Here is a 21,523-nt window from a genome sequence, read left to right on the forward strand (position 1 = left end):
AGTGGAATAAAGTAACTTTTTTTAGTAAGTAGAATAATGAAAAAATAATAAACCTATAATAAATAAAATTTAATTTATTTACTTATTAACATTAACATTTACATTTATAGTACTAGACATTTCGTTTTTTGTTTTATCACATTTCACTTATTTTCCGTTAATAACAACCCATGTAGCATTGTTGCCATCATTTTCGGAGCGCATAACATCTTTTATCCACTTAAGAATATTAAACGCTCCAACTTGCGTTTAAATATTCTTGCGTGGATAAAATGCTACTTAAAACACTTATACACTAAATAACTATTAGCACTTACAGGTATTCGATTCTAGGACTCAAAGCATTGTCATCCGGGAATGTGTTGCTTTTATTTCTAGGGACACAATATACTATCTCATTTGATTAATTAGTTAGGATCCATCCATCCGTACGGTAATTTTCACGCATTTGTTCGTATAATATTCAATAGATATTCCAAATACATTTCACTGGAGATTAGTTAATTCCATTGAAAGGGGGTAGGAAATCCCGTTAGATACATCTGCGCCGGTTGTTAATAGGTAATTTATATAGAACGCATAACCTTTATCCCATTATAAGGCTTTAGGTGGGTTAATGAAACAATTCGCCAGTCTATAATTCAAATTAATTATTAACATTATAGACTTGGAGATAATGCCCTCCGGTGGGTTCGCTGAATAGCTACCAGACCGTTAAAGTGAAATTGCATCTTCAACCCGAACAATCTTGATTTATCTCAGCACTTTACTGGCTACCGGGTGGTCATTTGAAAGCTTTCCAAGTCGCCCTTTGAACCCGAACCTAATTTATTTAAACTCCATTTGGTTGGCGACGAGACGCAGAATATGCTAAACTCCACTACATAATGTATGTATTAATGCAAAATTAAAAAAATAAGTAAATGTCATACCACTAGTATTTTTGTCATGAGATAAGTTGTCTAAATATAGACATCGTTAAGAAATATATCGATATTTAAATAGTTATTTACACTGCTCCCACAGTTATTTATGGTTCATGAAATAAAGATTAGGTTTTATTTTTTCACATTTCTTAATCAATTCATTTTGACATTATTCGAAATCTTGCAAAGTCGCCTTGGTTGTTTGGATTTTGTCATTTCTAAGGTGTTTACAAACGAGGCGTTTACTGCAATAGTGCCTAACTTAAAAAATAGCATTTGTGAATAACTAAGGTTTAAAATATAGTGATATTTTTAATGGTTCTTGCAGTGAGAAGCAATTTAATACATTTATTTTAAATTTGGGAAAAGGTTCACCACTTTCATTGGTAATCAACATACCATATAATTTTACATTATAAAGCACCGAACATTACCAAAAAAAACATAGGCCACTTGTGCAGGTTATTATATAATTTCAAGAATATTAGGTCAATTATAAACAAAAACTATGAAACTATACTAACAACTTTTATTGAAAAATCAATAGGAAATATTCGTTCTGTGACTATATAATGTAACTGTATAAATATATGTATATTAAACATAATAAGTTATTCTTCTTATCTCCATTAAGAGAATTCTATAGGATCGTATAGTCCATTGGGATCATCATCTGTATTTATGGGTGTATTTTGTTTTACTCGTAGATCAATATAAAACTTGTGAAACATTGGAGGTACATAGGGTAACAAGTCAGTAAGGTTATTGTACTTTAAACTATCAATCTCTCTCCCGAAATCTGTATTTCCACACTTAGGCCACTATTGCAGTAAGCGCCTCATTAACTAAGCTATAAAAGTTGCAATTTTGCTGGTTTTGAATTATTATTTCTAAATGAGTGATTTTCAAATAGAAAGTGCAGGAAATGGTGCCAGAACAAAAATACCTACTGGTGTTTCTAAAATGTCACTGCTAGCATATTTCATGGAGAAGTCAAGAACTTTAAAATCACCGGCCAGTTTGTAGAGTAAATACTCAATGATTGAGTCAACTATTTTCATAGAGGAGAACGTGGATATATCTTAATATCCCAAGCTGAGAGCATTTTTGAAACGTAAGAATGACGGCTATACACGTAAATAGTCAACGTTTTACAAGAGAACAAGACTACGATTTTCTCGTTCAGGCACTCCATAACACATATTTGCTAATGAAGGTAGTGACGGTCTTAGACATTGCAGAAGCATGCTGTTCTGATGAATTATGCATTTGGACGTTAATTTCAAAAATGTTGATGACATTATTGTAGTTACAATTCCAGATTCTAAAAATGGTATGTCACGTACGTTTACAATCACTTCCCGTCTAGGTTCTGTTTCTCACCTAGAAATTCTCAAGAAATATATCAAGATTAGATTGAAAATTAAAACTGAAATTTCACGCTTTCTTATGCGCTATCAAGCAGGTAAATGTTACAACAAACCAGTCGTCAAGAATACCCTTTCTATGATTCCTAATAAGATTGCACAGTTTTTGAAACTAGAACATCCTGAAACATATACAGACCATTCATTCCGAGGAACATCGGCAACGTTACTGGCTAATACAGGAGTTGATATATTAGCAATCAAGAGACATGGTGGGTGGAAATTAGCCACAATTGCAGAAAGTTATGTTGCTGACAGTTTAAGTAACAAAAATGAAATAGCCAACAGGATTCTTTACAATGACACTTCAACTCCAGATTCTAGTAGTACGCCGCATCATGCCGTTTTTTTGGATCAGATAATGCTGAGCCTCCGGTGTCTGAAATGGAGCGGTCAAATCATTTCGAGAAAAATGTGACAATTAGTAAACGCGAGGGGAATAATTATCCAGATATTATAATTAACAAAATTTAATGCTCATCAAATAGTTCTATTTATTTGTCATAAAATATGCATTTATAACTCGAAATCGCTTTTTTCCTTAGGGAGGTAAGTTACCTCTCTTACTTCCCGTTGTCCATAGCAACTTCTACTTCTAGAGTAAAATCCACTTACCCCCTTAAAAACAATATATTAAGTCTATTTACTATAGCGGGGGCAGATAAAGATTATTTCTCCTTGGCGCATCCGCCAAAATTTCGAAATGTTCCTATAAACTGATTATAGCAAATTTTTATTTTTTATTTGCTGATGACACTTCTATAGAGCAGCCATATTGGAGTTTACACAACATTATAGGTTTTATAAACTCTTTGGTTTATATTTTAATTAAAGCCTGTTTTTAAAATATTTTGTTTTTACTTTCCATCTATTTTTATTACATTGCGTCGATAATAAATTGAACATATCCATAACAACAATAATAATGTAAGAATTAGCATTTATTTTTTCATGCCATATTATGTAGAATTAAAAAACACGTACTTTTTTTATTTGTACGCAATATTGTACGAACTAACAGTAATATATATTGATATTCAGCAAAACGACTGGTCAGTCAATCATATTCTAAAAAAAAAAGAAAATTAAGATGCGTTTTCAATACTCAATCGACGATTTATAAAACGTCTAAAATTTCAAATCAGTCAAATTGTAAAATAAATTGTATTTACACATCATTTTACAATTTGCCCCAATTTAACAATGTATTAATAGTCTATTTACTGTAGTGGGAGCAGATAAAAGTCTTTTATATCCACCTACAAAAATCAAGTCGTTATTGTACAATTGTGAAAATCAATGGGAGAATGGTAAGTCGCTCACTGCAATAGTGTCTTGATGGCATCAGATTTTACGAAAGTTTTACTCGAAAAAGACGAGTTTCCTTGGAAAATCTGAGAGACAAAAAAATCTCAAAATTTTTTGGGCCATTTTCCAAATTTTCAGTTTGGCGAATTTTGACTAAATTAATGCGCACATTATGGACATTTTAAGTTACAAGATTTTGTGCATGTTCCTATCGGTTTTAGGCACGTGCCTTAGAGATAAAATCTTCAAAATACGGTATAAAATTGAAAAGAGGAAAAAAAATTGCTGTGTTTTTAAACTTGGAAGTCCGTTTTCGCGGTCTGAATTTTTCAAATTGCTTGGCCACCATCTGAGAGAGCATCTCCTAAAACATAAAGTCTAGTAGATTTGAATTGATTCCTCGCATTGGTGCAATGGTGCTCGTGGTTCAAAGTACCTCCTCGAATATCGGATTTTGAGCGTTATTGGGTTAATTTTATACCGCAATTTTTTCTTGGCAAATATTATCAAGGCATCTGAACACAAATTTATGCAATTTGTACAAGTGCAACAAGTTGCATAAGGGGTAATTTTAGGAAACGTCTATCGCCATTTTATATCCTTTTTAATTTTTATCTCATTCTTTAAATGTTTGAGAAAATTGGATCTCTCTCTCTCCCCTCCCCCCCCTCTCTCTCTCTCTTTCTATCTCTCCCCTCCCTCTCTCTCTCTCTTTATTATAGTTGCTTCATAATTGATTTGATTAACCTGTAAATAGAAATTAAAAAATAAACATACATATATTCGGAATGAAGTCAAAATAAGCTCCTCTTGTAAAAAATGCCACTATCTTTTTTCCTTAACTGACGAACGATAAACAATATATCTCTTTATAATCTGTACTAAATGCACATTTTTTTAATTCGGGCAATACTGGCCTTTAAAGTAGAGAGATAGCCATTTAAAAAATCTTTACCTAGCGCAGTTATTTTCATGAATGCTTATGATTAAATCTCAAAAGCTTTTACTAAGGTCGAAATTATTTATTTTATTATTTATTTATTATTTATTCTGACTAGTCCTGGATTAATCTATCACCACTTGCCGACTTGGCGTTGACTTTTGGGGCATCCTGTGTAGTAAAGGAGAAAAGTTTTTCTTAAAATTTACCTTTCAAGGAAATTCACTCATGTTTAGCCCTTTCAACAAATTTTATAATTATTATTTCAGACACACAAATATGTTGTCTTAAAAACAGTAAGGCAGTGTCTTTGTATTCAAGACATGTCTACACAGGCCGCAAACAAAATTAAATCTGTGTACGGCTTGCTTCGTTACTCCCCCAAGCAATTCCAAATAGGAAGGCAACTAGTCTAAACGGCTTGCCGGGAGTTGGTAATTTGAATTAATTCTGCTGTTGTATATTCATCCCCCTGCTATTCTTATACACTAAGGAGAATGTTGATGTAAGAAGTCCAAAATGTAAATTCCAAATTTTCATCTTCGTTATAGGAGCGGTCTTCGAGATATTCCATTTAAAAAAAATAGTGTAAAGCATCTTTGATTAAGACCAAACTTTGCCTTCAGAAATAAAAAATCACCAAACAATAGCTTGACATAAACCAGTATTTTACATACCTAGGCATTATTTCGCTTTATTCAAATGGAATATAACAATTTCTGTGTCGAACTATTAAACGGTAAATATTTAATCATGGAATTGTTTTTACCGAGAATTATTTTAAAAATAATTGAAGTTTATTAAATTATTTTACATACCTGTAGCGGATAACAATATAATAATAGTTTAATGATTAATAAAAGGGCAAAATAATTTAATTTGCATAATGACAGCGCGATAAACGAATATCAGAATTATCGTAATATTGACATATTTCTATAAATAAATGATATATATTAATATGTGTATATAAACTAATTTTCTGTAAAATACTAAATATGAAATCTGTTTTGAAATAAGTCTTTATGTAGAGGGAATCGACACTAATATACCTATAATTTAAAATGTGATATTTGATCGGTGTTGATATATCACAATCACAATATTTATATTTCCCTTTAATGCATCAAAGCATAAAAGTAATTTTCAATACATTACTTATACTTTTGTTCTGACAAACTAAATCTGAAGGAAATATTTAGTCGCTTGCCTTCAGCTTGCTTTTTAACCTGGACATCGTCTTCACCACGGGGTTGGAAGAGAAAGTATAGTCCACACTCAAAGAGAAAGTATAGTCCACACTCATTCCAAAATTGAATTTGTTCGACACGCTTTTTTCTATCAATGATGCCTATACGATACCACTTTCATCTGAATTTCAAATGCTTTAGGTGTTCCTTTTATGAAGTAAAGTCAATATGCTATTACATTTTAATATGTTCTCGTAATATGGGCAGCAAGAATATAGGACACAAGCGTACAGCAAATGAAACTAAGTATTAAACTACCTGATTAAATAATTAAGGGAAGTTATGTTTTCCTCGACAACTATTAGCATAGATTTGCAATTTGCCCAGCAGCACTGCTAAACGGTTATGGCTGAATGTATACATAGAATAAATGTGAAAAGACTATTAAAATTAAGTTAGTTTACTACACAACAAACGCTGCACAGCATGTGGTTCTAACAGCTCCACAATTTTAATACAACTTCTCTTTAAAGGAATAAAAATCTTCGTAATGGAATATGCCTTAAACAACTAAAGGAAAAAATTTATTTTATCCACAATTACCGTATAATCGGAATTTTATCCACACATATGAACCGTTCAAAGTGATACTTTATCCACTAGTGGAATAAAGTAACTTTTTTTAGTAAGTAGAATAATGAAAAAATAATAAACCTATAATAAATCAAATTTAATTTATTTACTTATTAACGTTAACATTTACATTTATAGTACTAGACATTTCGTTTTTTGTTTTATCACATTTCACTTATTTGCGCACGCTTTTGGATTTGCGATATTCAGGAATCAAGCAACTATTAAGGGTATCTTCGCTAATGTGTTGATTCCAACAGACTGTGAAGTACATCTTTAATTGACGTATCTTAATCTGTCTTGTGTTAGGCGAATTGGGCGCAGAGAAATATATTTTCTGCATATTTCAACAGCATTCACGCAAAATCCTTCTTCTATAATTGTAAATTTTCTTGAAATGCCCGTCTTGGTATCAGGTACTGAAACAAGTAGGCAACTGCCAAAGTCCTAATTTACTAATTTTCAAATTTGTCAATTCGCAGCATCGACAGGCACCAGAAACCCCCATTATTAGTGCAACCTAAAATAATTCAAAGTTGACTATATACATAACATGTAAAAGGTAAAGGGATATTACCTTAATTATTAAATATTCTTTATCGGNAAATCGATAGCGCAGCTTACAAAACCAATATTTGTCACTACCAATCAAATTGGCTATAAGTTTATGAATTTCCAATTAATTGTAGAATGTATAGTGTTTCCGATCTCAATTGAAGAACCATGAGATTGACAGTATCAGGTTCGGTTGTTGACGCAGCAACTCGGCATTGAAATTTTTGAAAAACTTGATGCCATGTTTATTTAGCCATACCCATATACAGGTCTGGTCGCCCAGTTGAATAATGAGCGCTCGGGCAAACGCAGCACAAACACAGCTGCATAGGCAACCAGGCCATAAATTCAGTTAAGAAACGGTTGTCAACAAATGGCCTAGCAGTGCAATGCAGCAATGCGGAATTTGGTGTGATTAAGGTAATTTTAATTTATTATAGGCACCTTCTATTAATCATTCATATTACAATTGCGAAAGGGAGAAATAAGAGGGATATTTTGTTTACTAATATTATTACAACATGGCATTTTGAAGATTCTTTGAAACGGAACAAAGCGGAATTTACCATCAATATAATAAAATTGTTTGAGAATATAAATAATTAATATGTTGTTGGCCCAATGAACATATAATAGAAATTTTCTACACATTATGTACAAATTGTTATAATTTTTTACCTATAGCGGATGCCTATGAAACTCATTAAATTTTATTGCTATGCGTTTTTATACATGTTCAACTGACGGAAAGACTATACTTCTTTAGACTTAATAGTTCTAGATTATTATATTACGATTAGAAATATAGGTTTCAGGATAGAAACAGTCAATTATTTGCTAATAGGTAATGGACAGATACAATTAAGTTATAAAATGTTCGGAGTGTTCAGTAGCGATCGTAGTGACGTAAACAGGATGCAGTTAATTAATAAAAAATATATTAATTGATGTTATAAGTACCTATACATTTAATACATATATGTATTGAAAAATAAAGTTTTCTGAAGAATGGAGAAAAGTGGACACCTTATTTTACAAATTTCCTTTAACATATTTTTTATACAAAAGTTTACAAACTTTCACAACTTCGACGTTTCATATTAACTTTTAAAAATTTTTTCTTGAGCACTGGCGCCGCTGGTTAGACAGGGTGTTTCTGAAATAAGCTGCTTCTGTTTCATTGAAAAAATTGATTAAGAAAATTAACCACAAATGTAAGCCGACCCTGTGCATCTTGTGCACGTGCGTTATGAGTGCATTAGTACTTAGCCGGCGTATAAAATGTTTTCTGAAGAACTAACAGATATGGTGTGATATGGCACGGAGAATGTGTGGTGTGGTGTGGTGTTTTTGGTGACAGAATTTTGACCGTCCTTTGAAAGCCTGTTTATTAGCACACGGAAACAATTTTGAACATTTTTTGTAGAGCATATCGTCTATTGGTAAATAATTAATTTATTCGTTTAATTTTTGTGTTACTTTCAAACGAAATTTAAATAAATTTCCGTCAAAACCGCCATCAGCGCTTTCGCACTGCGGCGCGCGGCAGCTTCGACATCAAAGTTACAGCTTGCTGTCGCACCGGGAACGGCTTTAAATTTGTTTAAATCTTCATGTGAATTTTTTTTTTCAATTTAAAACGTAATGTTTCAGATAATCAGCTTAATAAAAGTGGCTTATTTTCGTGCTCTCTTATCACCCTCTTCAAGGAACGCACTTATTTTAGAAACACCCCGTATATTTAGGAATATACCCTATTATAAACACATGTAAAAAAAGTAAATGTGTTATAAACAAATTGCACTAAGATGCTTTTCACTACATTCTTTCCCTTTCTAAAGGTTATTATCCCGATAAACAACCAGATTCCTCTCGAACGGATATTCGATATAGAGCCAAACGATCAAGATGAACCACTTTTATATTCCCTCTTTGGATTCTGTAGACCACGTCGTTGATCTTAATACTTAACCTTCTCGGGAGTTATAGAGCTTAGGATATTTTCCTCTCTTCCTTATAGGGTTGTACATTAGAACTATTGCCAGAAACCCACTCTTATCGTTGATGATTTGTCCGATATTTCTGTCCATTTTGGTCGAGTCCCATGGTCTTTCCAATTGATTTTCGACTAGATAGTTTCTCTTGGTTCTTCACTAAGTTTCCTGGTTTCCCCATTGTCCATCCGCCACAACTGCTGTTCTTCGGGACAAGTTTCCAAATCTTTGTGTGTTATAATGCGAACATCTATCGTTTCCATTAAGTCATCCTCTTCTATGTGGAATGATGGTCATGCTCTTGTAAAACTTGTAGGCAATAACCTACCTGGCTTTCTGGATTCGTAATCAAGAATATTCATTTCAAGGAGGTACGATTTGTTATCAACTTAAGTATTGTCCATGGAAGAGCATATGGAAATGTGTCACGGTTTTGACAACGCCTGCTGACGTATTGGTGTCCAATCGTAGGTTATTTTCAGAAGTCAGTGTAATGATCTAGCACGGTGTGCGATTTTTCGAGCAAATCTCTTGTAATAGAAGCGCAGATCTAGGAATATTCTTAAATGATGTTTGTAGAGATAGAGCAAATACATCTTACATTTAAGTAAAAGATTTTTAATACGTTTTAGCTCTTGATTAGTTAATAATAGCTACGCCCTTTCTTCCAATATCTTCAAGCTAGAATTGCCTGCTGCATTCACCTTTTTCATGTATGTTTGTGAAGCTTTACCATCATAAGCTAAGGAGTTATGCCTCATTTTAATGTTCTCAAATTCTTTCTTCATATCTTCTTTTTTTGTAATTGCAATCTCTTATTCCTCTGCTTTCTCTATATTTTCTCATCAGTAATCTATTTCCGTCTTGATATTATTCATTCCACTCGTTTGTCCCTCTCATTGTTTCTTCATATCGTCTCTCATAAACACACGTCACTTTCGAGCTCGTTCTTCGTAATCTTTCTTTCGTAATCTTTAACGCATCCAGTACATCCTGTCATACCTGTCATAATATGAGCTGAAAAGTAGTTTAAATATACCAGGAAGTTCTATTCTACTAATGATCTTAGTTTTCACGTCCTGAACATACTGAATAGTTTATAATTTAATCTTTTGACCGTTTATCGATCAAGGGATACAATAACAACCCCAACGAAAGTGACGGCTCAGGTAAACACCGGATCAAATCGCGATCCTCGTCCCGTTTAAATGATGTATCGTTTACCAGCATCATAACAAATATCCTGTTACGTCCCCAATTATATATTAACGAGTTGCAGTGTCCTAAGTACGTCGAGTCTCCCGGCAATTGACCTAATTGCGGCCTGCTAACTATTGTCAGCAGCGACGTTTTAAGCAGCCGTTAGCAGGGAGATTGGATTGGGTCTGTTAGGTTGGATTTTTGCTTTCTGTCTATAATTTGAGGTCTTCGAACCCGTAGATGCGGTAGTAGCCAAAGGAAAAAGGGTCCGTGAATTCATATCCTGTCTAGTGTGATTTGTTTGTAGCGTTTTACATGTCTGGGAACTTTTCTTTCCAGATAAATAACTTATGGAGTTAACATATTGTGATCAATGGCGGTTTTGATTTGTTATACTAACTACTAAGGTAAAATTAATGATATAACAATATTCCTAAACGACTCTGTTAAGAGCCGCATCTCCCGAACTCAAATTTTTTTAATGAAAATTCACACAATTCTTGATAAAAATGATGAAATTTTGACATAATTTGTTCCTGTCACGATTTTAGGAACAATTATATTTCTGATGACAATTTTTTCCCGAGCAAGCTTGCAAACACACTGCATAAAAACCAGAAGATTCCGGAGTATATTACGCCATATTTTACATACATTTGTGAATTTTTGTATCCCTCTGGTAAAAGTATATCGGTTGTTACATCTTTCTTCTGTATCGGCCTTCGATTAAGTAAGTTAAAGTCAAAGAATAATTTTTAATTCAGCATATCAATCGCTTAAAATGATCAGTAGGTCTTCCCTCAGTGATACATATTTGTTTTTTTTTTCGAAACTTGTTGACAAATTTTATATCAGTAGGACAACTGTTACAAACAAATAAAATAGATCAGTAAATGTATCCGCTTGAAAACAGAAAATGTAATATTTGATTAAAAATTGTAAAAATTGACTACAAGTTTATTTATTTCCAGAGATGATAGTTGATAAGCTAATATGATGAAATTTAATGAAATAAAAGAGTATCAGTTTCTCCTAAAAAGATTTCCAAGGATGCTATCTATCCAAGGAATCTTAATTAGGAGGGATCTAAGAGCTATCGGTAAAAAGCTATCCGATGTCGGATCCTATTTTTAGATTTGAATAGACATTTCTTACCAAAAGCCTTAAATCTGTAGATATTTTACTAAAATACACGTTTCACGAGCGTAAGCGAAATACCCTGAAGTATGAACGGGTAGCAGACTACGGATGAAAATCGGTATATTTGAAAGCTTTACACAATCCTGCACTTATTCATACGAAAAGTAGCATAATAGACTGAATATTATTAAGAAACTGATTTAGCAATGTTTTGGATTCAAATCTAAGAAATATTTTCCCAAACAATGCTTTTATTATAAAAAGCCAATCGGTTTGATTTAGGGAAGATCTTAAATTAGATGATGATGATGAATTTCACAGTTCTTCTAGAATCTTCATTTCAGATTCTCGATGAATGTGCTTAAGCATTTTGTGTGCATTTTGCATAGAAAATATAAATGCAAATATAAACTAAATATTACATTTATCGAACATACTCCACTTATTAAACGTTTGTTATAACTATAACTATAAGGTTTGAAGATTTCCATGCCCCATGTCTTTTTACCGCAGTTAAATTGGCCCCAGCATTAACCAAAATGGTTGTAGAGGATCAACGGAAATAATGTCCTGTGTATTTATCTTCATTTGGCAAATTTAAAAATTTTTCGACAATTTGAGGCATTTTACGAAACTGATGAATAAGTACCTACTATTTGCCTGTAACCTTCACCATTTGAATATTTAAATAAAAAGTGGCAACTTTCAAAATGTTCTGGGCGGCATGCAACATATTTTCTATACATACATTGGCATATAAGTTTCTGTTATCACAAATAATCTCGGTTTTTTAGTTTTATTATCCGATAATCTAATCAAAAGCTTTGATCCCACTTCATCTATATTATTCAAATTTAATTGGTATAGTTCATCACGACGACATGCACCACCAAACCATAACCAAATATTAAGGCAACCTAAAAAGGAAAAATATATCTAAATATTTTAAAATTTTCATATCTAAACGCCCCTTATTCTGTAATATACTATCTGGTACTTAAGTAATAAACGTTTCAAGTTGTTTACTTAACAAAACTCTTCTTTGGTTTATAGTTGTCACCTTGACGTTTCAGGAAAACACATAATTTTAAATATTTTTATATAGTCTAAACGATATCTGTTTCAAAAAGCCATATTTGGGTGAATCGTATATCCACGGAGATTTTTGGCTTTTTGGCNAAAGTCCTAATTTACTAATTTTCAAATTTGTCAATTCGCAGCATCGACAGGCACCAGAAACCCCCATTATTAGTGCAACCTAAAATAATTCAAAGTTAAAAGGTAAAGGGATATTACCTTAATTATTAAATATTCTTTATCGGAAGCCCCAGTAAAAAATTCTTCAATATGTGCTCTTTCCCATACTGCAACTTTTTTTGCTTTGTATCTTCTCGATTCACTCTTCAAATAAACGGTAAGCTTGTTATATTTTCCAATATCTATATTTTTGTAGACCTTCAACATCGAATATTTCGACCACATAGATGAAATTGCATATTTTTCTTCAAATTTAAAAAATACGATGGCATCATTTATTGTCATTATTCTCCGTTTTTCCCTCCATTCGTTAAATTCGGCGAACACTTTTTTGTAATGTTCCCTGGATTTCGCTGGCAATAAATGGAAAATTGCTTCTTGAGCTTCTTCAAAAACAGCCACAGGAACACAATTACTTTCTTGCATTTTGACCAAATTCAGATAGAATTGTTTATTAAATAATTGATAATAAACAACGTACCATAGCAACCAGTAGATATAACAAAACCTACCAAGTTTCATTGAGTACTAGTCGTGAGAATATTTTATTATTAAATTCCAATAATTCTGACTCCACAAATATGATTGTGATGTGATTATGGATAAAACTTGTATTGCATTCGTGTTTTAATTGCCTTTTATCCACTTAAGAATAACATTCTTCAGTGGATAAAATGCTGCTTAAAACAGTTATACAATAAATAACTATTATACTACTGTAGTCTTGATTGTAATCTAACACGGGTACAATGTGTACAATTAAAAAAAATACTAATGAAATCGCGTATGATGATTATTTGATTGTGACGATTATTAATAGTCACTGCGTTATTTCTACAAAGTAATAAAACTGTATTTCCTTTCCAATTACAGAAAAAAGTATTGATTTCCATAACCACGTCGAAACAAAACAATTAAATTACATTTTTATGAAAATATTTCATTTTAATGAAAAAATTTAATTTATAGTCTTTCTTGTAATATTTTAATATTCCCAACATTCAGAATATCCAGTGCACATGCACATGAGTATCAGAAATTTCAAAACCCCAAGTTTAATTAATTCCACTCTAACCCCACTTCTGATTTCTAAAATCGTATCACGAGTTACAGTTAAATTTCAAACAAGCCGCTCGATATTCACTACAAGAGCATCACCGGCTGTGGGGTAGTAACTACAACTAATTTCTCGGTCATTTAAAATACATCATAGAGTCATTAAACTAAGTGGCAAAATCAAAGTCGTTAGCTTCCTGCTTTAGCTAACTAAGTTATATGTACGTCACTGCAATCTGTATCTTAGACTGCAATTTTGTACGGAAAGCAGGTGGCGCAAACAACTCATTAAGGACTATCCACGAAACTAACGAGTTTCCACAAAATACAAAAGCATTGTCTTGCGCTGCTCTCTGTGTGCGTTTCGTCAACGCTATTAGCATTATTGGGAAACAGCCAGCAAACTAATGTGGGCCTATTTCGAGGAGAAATTTCCAGAATCAGGACGCAGATCGCAGCAGGACCTCTGCGGACCTGTCGTGAGATGTGTTCGAATGTCAACCCTGGTATTTTGCTTTTTAACAAGAGACCGATACCTGACAAGTACACTAGTATGCTCGAAATTTACATTTTGCTCTTCATAAATTAAAATTAATTTATTGTAAATACGGAATTTTCAATAAATCCCGTAATTTTTAAAACTCAAAATGTAGTTAATAATTTTCACAAAAGTTTTTACTTTCTGCTTAGACCCTAGCTCTAGCAACTAGACAGATATTTACATTTTAAGACGGTCTTTTAAGTGTCCAGATTTAAACCTCATTGAGGACGCGTGAAATTTAATAGTTGTACTCTAGAATAGTGGGAAAATTTGAAGGAAGTAAGTAAAGCTCTTAATCATTACTTTTCGTTTTAGTTCGTTTTTATTATTCACTTTAGGAAAAGAGTATAATTAAATTCACTACATTTGAAATAAAGTGTATGCAGACAACACACACGTCATAGCAATGCTACTGACTTAATGTCTCAGCTATCTTCTTTTGAGTGTTAGTTTCTAGGAAAGGGACCTGTTAATTGAACTGAACGTTGTTATTACAATCAAGAGTACTCAACTCCTTCGCAGGTCTACTTATTAGTATTTCCGGTGCACCACTAGACAGACGTGAAGGAAGTTTAAAGTTGCTGTTTTACTTAGCTTTTAACGAGACTTTAAAACGTCTTCAGCAGAATAATATTGTTTTAATGGAAGTTGCAACTGTGCTCTTGAAGAGCGGTCGCCCCTCATATACAAACATTTTATTTTATGGTAATCTCCATTCGCCACCATAATACTTGAACTCGAGCAGGGCCGTGCGAGAAGTGGAAACGAAAGGGGTCCACATAAGCTCGCATGCGGACAGCTTACGTAGAACTACGCGCAAGTTTTAGTTTTCCCATTGAATTCATATAAAAATGGTTTTAAATTGATTACATATTATTATTTAGTAAAATATATACCTAGTATGTTGTACACAAGACACAATATTACATTATATTGCAGCTGAGGGAAATAATAGGTACATATATTTTCTATTATTTTTTGTGGCATAGTTTTCTTTATTTATTGAATATTTTGTCCCCTATGGAAAAAATTAAATAATTAATGAAATAGATCCTTGCGCTAGAATGTCTCCTGTGGTAAAATCACAAAAAATATAAAATGTGCGAAAAAATGGAGATGTTAAATTAATTTTTTGTTTTGGACGTAATCTTTCAGTGGTACGACTGTGACTTCGGTCGCGTAGTCGCATAATAAACATCTGCGCGGAGACGTTTTCTTTTCTTTCATATAAAAACAAGATTTCGCACTTATTCTCTCGAACTGATGGCAAAAATGAAAAAGAACTCTCTTGATAGAAGAGCTACTATGAAATAGAATATCTACGTATCTAATGCACTTAGTCATATACATAGGTGTATCGGTATACGTACATACAGGGTGGCCAAATAAAAACGAAACAGCCATTTTCAGGAACTGCGTCAAGATTGTAGAAAAACGCTCAGACCCGTCGATTTTAGATTAAAGGGGGACATTCTTTGCTGGTATTTTTGACTCCGCCACTTTCACCCCCAAGCAAGGGTAAGCATCACCCCAAAATATTTAAATGGCATTGGGGGTTGAGTAATATTTCTTTTGAAAGCTCTTACAATTCTCTTTACAACAGACTTTAAATTTTATAATTCCGCCCAATACTTTGAAAAAAATTTACATTTTAAAATTTAAATTATGTTTAGTTGCTTACTTACTACTTAGTTGATTAAATGTTCAAACTGATGACCGCCCGCTTCCATACAAGAATAAAGATTTTGTTCGAAACGTTCGCGCACATTCCGAAGCATTTCCGGAGTGATTCGACGGCATTCGTCGACGATTCTTTGACGCAAATCTTCCAGCGACGCTGGCTGTGTTTTATAGATTTTACTTTTTAGGTATCCCCACAAAAAGAAATCAAGGGGCGATAAATCCGGTGATCGTGGAGGCCACTCAATGCTGCCTCTTCTCCCAATCCAATTCCGTAGAAAACGTTGGTCCAAATACTGACGGACAATTAACGCATAATGCGGAGGAGCACCGTCCTGTTGAAAAATCAAATGATCTTCATCATACTCTGGAACATTTTCAATAATATCAGTCAAGGCAGGGTCAATAGCGTCTTCCAGTAATTGCAAATACATTTGGCCAGTCAAATTACCAGGTAGAAAAAAAGGACCCACCAGCCGGTCACCGAAAATTCCAGCCCATACATTTAATTTTTCCGGTTGCTGTGTATGCACCTCGTGAAAAACTCTTGGGTTTGAATCGGACCAATAGCGGCAATTGTGACGATTTACCGTCCCGTTCAAGAAAAAACTGCATTCATCAGAAAAACAGATGTTAAAAAGGAACTGTGGATCGTTCCCTGCTCGCTCACTCATTATTTCGCAAAATTGCAAACGGCGGTCATAATCATCCTCATGAAGTTCCTGGACTAAATGTATTTTGTATGGATGGAATTTATTCTTCTTCAAAATGGTTTGTATGCTAGTTCGATTGATCCCAGACACAGATGCCAGCTGCCTCGTACTTAATGTAGGATCAAGATGAACTTGTCCCAAAACTGCAACTTCACTAGCTTCATTAACTATAGGTTTTTCAATTTCTCGTTTTTTATTGGCTACGTTCCCTGTCTCTTGAAATTTTTTTACTAACTCTAGAACATACTTCCTCCTGACATGTCGATCTTGATGTTGTTCATTAAATAGCTGAGCTGTTCTATTCGCACATTTATTGTTCATAAAGTAAAGCGAAATGATATCTACCCTTTCCGCAATGGAATAAACCATAGTGTTTAATTTTCAAAAACACAATTAAATAAACTACCAACCAACGCTTCCAAATAATACTAGAAAATAATTTGGAATCCACTAATTTTACGTTCATTGTGTGTGTATAGCATTCATTTCTGTTTTTTACAATAGTGTTTTTTTTTACGAAAGTGATAACAAATCGCCAAAAACCAATGTAACGCAAGAAATACTAAATTTATACCATTGGCGTACTTAACTCGAATGACTGACATTTTTACCGTTACTAATTGTTTGTACATAAGTTTCAACTTTAAAATCAAAATTCTTAATAAGTATTGGGCGGATTTACAAAATTTAAAGTCTGTTGTAATGAGAATTGCAAGAGCTTTCAAAAGAAATATAACTCAACCCCCAAAGCCATTTAAATATTTTGGGGTGATGCTTACCCTTAAACTTGGGGGTGAAAGTGGCGGAGTCAAAAATACCAGCAAAGAATGTCTCCCTTTAATCTAAAATCGACGGGTCTGAGAGTTTTTCTACAATCTACATGTACAACTTGGATATCTCAAAAGGAAAATTAATGTGAAAAATTAATACTATAGATTTACGTTGTTTGGCCATTTTTTAAATTTAAGCGTTTTTGAGATATTGAAGCTTATCTGTTTTTAGTGATATTAATTTGAATGAATGAATTTCACATAGTAATCTTCAATTTAAAACTTAACAAAACAATCAATTGTCAACGCTATTTAATGGCTACTAACACAAAGCATTGCCTTGTACTCCGCTGACAGAGAGCAGTCTACTAATTTGTAGTAATTATGGAAGCCCAGCGATGTGAAATAAACTTTTTAACTAATGATATTGTAGTAGCTGCTTCCTACAACAATATTAGCTAAAAAGCTTATTTCGCGTAGTACAACACTAGTTATGCTTTTACAGTACCTTACAGATTTGTAGGTTGCTCTCTGCCAGTACGTGTAAAGCAATGCTTTACGCCAAAGGCACTGAGTACCACCGATAATTAAGATGTAACATACTGAAACTACTTTTATCAATAATTTGGGTTACAATAATTCGTTCGTGTATATTTCGATTGAATTTTTTTAAGTAAATAGAAAGTTATATTGTCTATATTAAATCTTATTATATTATTTTCCAGGTCCTATGCAACGCTACGCCTGAAAATAAATGAGCACCACTTCGCCAACGGCAGACTGAAGATCAGATGTTCCGCCAGCATGCACCACATCTACCACCGTAGCTCGGAGAAGAGCATCGAACTAGAGAGAAGAAAGCACAAGGCGACGCATGCGTTGCATGCCACCACCACCACCACGACCACGCCAGGTTACCCCCAGGAGAAATGGCGGTATGTGGAGAGCAATTCTCCGCCACCAAAGTCCACACGTAGGTATCTAAAGGGTGTCTCAAAAGTAAAACTGTGCAGGGTTACATACTGTAGTACACGTTGTGGTTAGACAAAATTGAGCGCGTGAAAATTCATTACAATTACTCAGAGTGTGTAGCTGAGATTGTGCGCAAATTACGGCAGTCAGTTTTAGTCTCCAGGGGAATAAATTTATTTTACTATTTACTCTTAGCACTCTAAAATATCTAATACATCCCTGTAGGTGTGTTTTTTTTTAAATTTATTGTTATTTCCTTTGCTACTTAAGCCTTAATATTCTGCGACACAAAACGTCCATAGCTCAGCATTACGGAACGTCCCAGAGAAAGACTAGTGGCGCTCATTATCTCACCACCTTCAGATTATTACAGTTTTCAGCACGGTTATAGCACCTGGGGTACAATTAGGGACTTTTGAGTTACAATAAACGACGGTCTCGTGCTTACATAATGTATACTTAGCTCTTCGTCCCACTCTACTTTATATTCATCCACAAACTCATAAAAATACCTGAGGATTAATGGCAATTTCATTTTCAATTTTCATTGCGATTATTAGAACAGGTAAAAGTTCAACGTTATTACGTACCTGGTGCTTCACTTAAGACGGGTTTTTGCACATTTCAGATGTTTTCAGTTATACAGAGTAGTTATTTTGGGCGTTACGTTTATTTTCTCACTTTGTGTAAATTATTGCCTTATTAAGTTCGATTGTAATTTTGCACGATTCATTGTAATGCAAAAAGCCTGTATAATGAAATCAGGACTTTTAAATATACCAAGAGACTAATGTGCATCCTATGGGTGCAGTTTAAAATAAATTAAAACATTTTTTTGTTCGTAACTTCAAAATAAGTAAGATCAATTATGTATCTTCAAATTTCAGTTACGATATAATGTACGATCCAAGTGCCGTGCTTTTTCCAAATTAAAAATGGTATAGTCTTTCCGAAGTTAGTTGAACATGTATAAAAACGCCTAGCAATAAAATTTAATGAATTTCATAGGCGTCCCTAAAAAAGTTTTCTGCTAAAGGTAAAAAATTATAATAATTTGTATATAAAATTGAAAAATATGAATGATTAATAGAAGATGCCTATAATAAATTAAAATTACCTGAATCACACCAAATTCCGCATTGCTGCACTGCACTGCTAGGCCATTTGTTGACAATTGAATTTATGGCCAGGTCGGCCACAACTGTGTTTGTGCGGCTAAATAAACATTTGGAACAAGTTCCTCAAATATTTCAACGCCGAAATGTTGCGTCAGCGACCGAACCTGCTACATACAAACAACATCTTGGTTCGTAAATTGAAATCGGAAAGACTATACAGTGTTGTCTAAAATTGCGAAAAACACTGAATCACATTGAAATTACTAAAAAAATACTCCTAACTTTTTCTAGGCTTCATGAATATTATTTTTAAGTACTGAATCTCGTATACATGTCTAAAAGTGATAAATACGGATACCGAATACTCTTAAATAAAGTATTAAATACTTAAAACCTAATTACACAAATATTAAATTGAATAGTTGTCTTGAACAGACTGTAATTGTAATAAATAGGACCACAAGTAAAAATTGTGTGAATTGACTTTGCTGCAAACAGATATTTTGTCAAGTTTATTGATTTGATCTCAGTCCCGTTTCAAAACTTTGAAAATACCTACTTTATATTTGTTCCTCAACTGCTCCCAAATTTACGACTGTTCCATAAAGCTGATTCTGCCCCTTCCATCAGAGTCTGCGACTTCAAAAGGTCCAAATTAAAAATACTTTCTTTTACAGTTATATTCTACCCCGCGGTCGACAGTCACGCCCGATCGACGTATCGTTACGAAGCCATCACGCTAGTTCCTGTCTACCTGCTTCTGTTATTCCACAGGTGATACTTGTTTTCGATAAAATAGCCTTAAATTGTTAATTTAATTTAATTACACACTTCCATAATTTTAATGTGATACAAATGGGTGTTTACAATACTTTGCTCAGAGAGCCTGTGTAAAAAATACTATGTGAATAAATTTATTGACAAAATAAAAGGATTTATAGTATTTACTGAAAACTGTCTTTTATTTCAACGTCCCAAATGTAACTTTTAAATAAATATGTAGTTTTAGATTGGCTCTTAAGAGGTATATTCCCGTAAAAGAAAGTTTTCTATAAAGAGAATAGATTTCAAACATTTGCTTTATATTTTTATAATATGTATAATACATATATTGTTATTATTATTATTATTATTATTATTATATTTTTATAATTTTCTTATAAATTATACAAAAATAGTTAGTTCATCAGGTTATAGTCTTTCCGATTCCGAAGTCAGTTGAACATGTATAGAAATGCCTAGCAATAAAATTTAATGAGTTTCGTAGGCGTCCCTAAAAAAGTTTTCTGCTGAAGGTAAATAATAATTATTATTAATATATGTGTGGAAAATTTCTATTATATGTACATTTGGCCAACAACATATTTTAATTATTTATGTCTTCAAACAATTGTATTATATTGACGGTAAATTTTGGCTATGACATATCAAAAAACATTTACATTTTCATTAAAATATATTACTGCTCGGCAAGAGCCAACGGGAAGGTATGAACATATCCTTGTCAGGAAAGGTTGTTAGTTTAGGTTAGAAAAGTTACAAAAATAATCAACAATAAAACAATTCCGCATTGCTGTACTGCACTGCTAGACAATTTATCAACAACTGAAATTTATGGCCAGTCGCCCAGTGCGGCTGTGTTTGTACTCCGTTTGCCCGCGCGCGTATTCTTCAACTCGGCGTATACATTTCTACCACTTTCCACGTTTAGTTCGACCAGACCTATATATAAATATGGGAACAAGTTCTTCAAATATTTCAATGCCAAGTTGTTGCTTAGCGACCGAACCTGGTACATAGCCCCAGCTCTTTGGTCTTCAATTGAAATCGGAAAGACTATACCTTTGAACATGGTACGCCGCTGGTATTACTCCGATGAAAACAAAAGCGGTTTATTATCATTAAAATTTAAAAGTTTAAATTTCGATTATTGCCACCTGATACAAAATCAATAAACAAATATATTTCCTTGTTTTGACATTTCTGTATTTTATGTTAGAAAAAATTGTCTCATCCCGAAATCTTCTAGAAAACATCAAAGTAATGATGTTACAAAAATTAATAAATCAACAAACAGTCAAGGATCTAATAAAGACTAAGCAG

At 33.2% G+C, this 21,523-nt stretch overlaps 1 protein-coding gene across 1 annotated transcript in view; it reads left to right on the forward strand.

Annotated features, from left to right (window-relative positions):
• Window positions 1-20,374, forward strand: part of LOC108907680 — a 72,097-nt gene extending 51,723 nt beyond the window's left edge. Inside the window, exons 3-4 of the mRNA XM_018711461.1 lie at window positions 18,056-18,303; window positions 20,098-20,374. Coding sequence (XP_018566977.1) covers window positions 18,056-18,303; window positions 20,098-20,198 — 349 coding nt within the window. The 3' untranslated portion in view covers window positions 20,199-20,374. The remainder of the gene's footprint in view (window positions 1-18,055; window positions 18,304-20,097) is intronic.
• Window positions 20,375-21,523: the final 1,149 nt, after the last annotated feature.

Source organism: Anoplophora glabripennis, unplaced genomic scaffold, assembly GCF_000390285.2.
Source record: "Anoplophora glabripennis isolate ALB-LARVAE unplaced genomic scaffold, Agla_2.0 scaffold200, whole genome shotgun sequence".
Classification (NCBI taxonomy): domain Eukaryota; kingdom Metazoa; phylum Arthropoda; class Insecta; order Coleoptera; family Cerambycidae; genus Anoplophora; species Anoplophora glabripennis.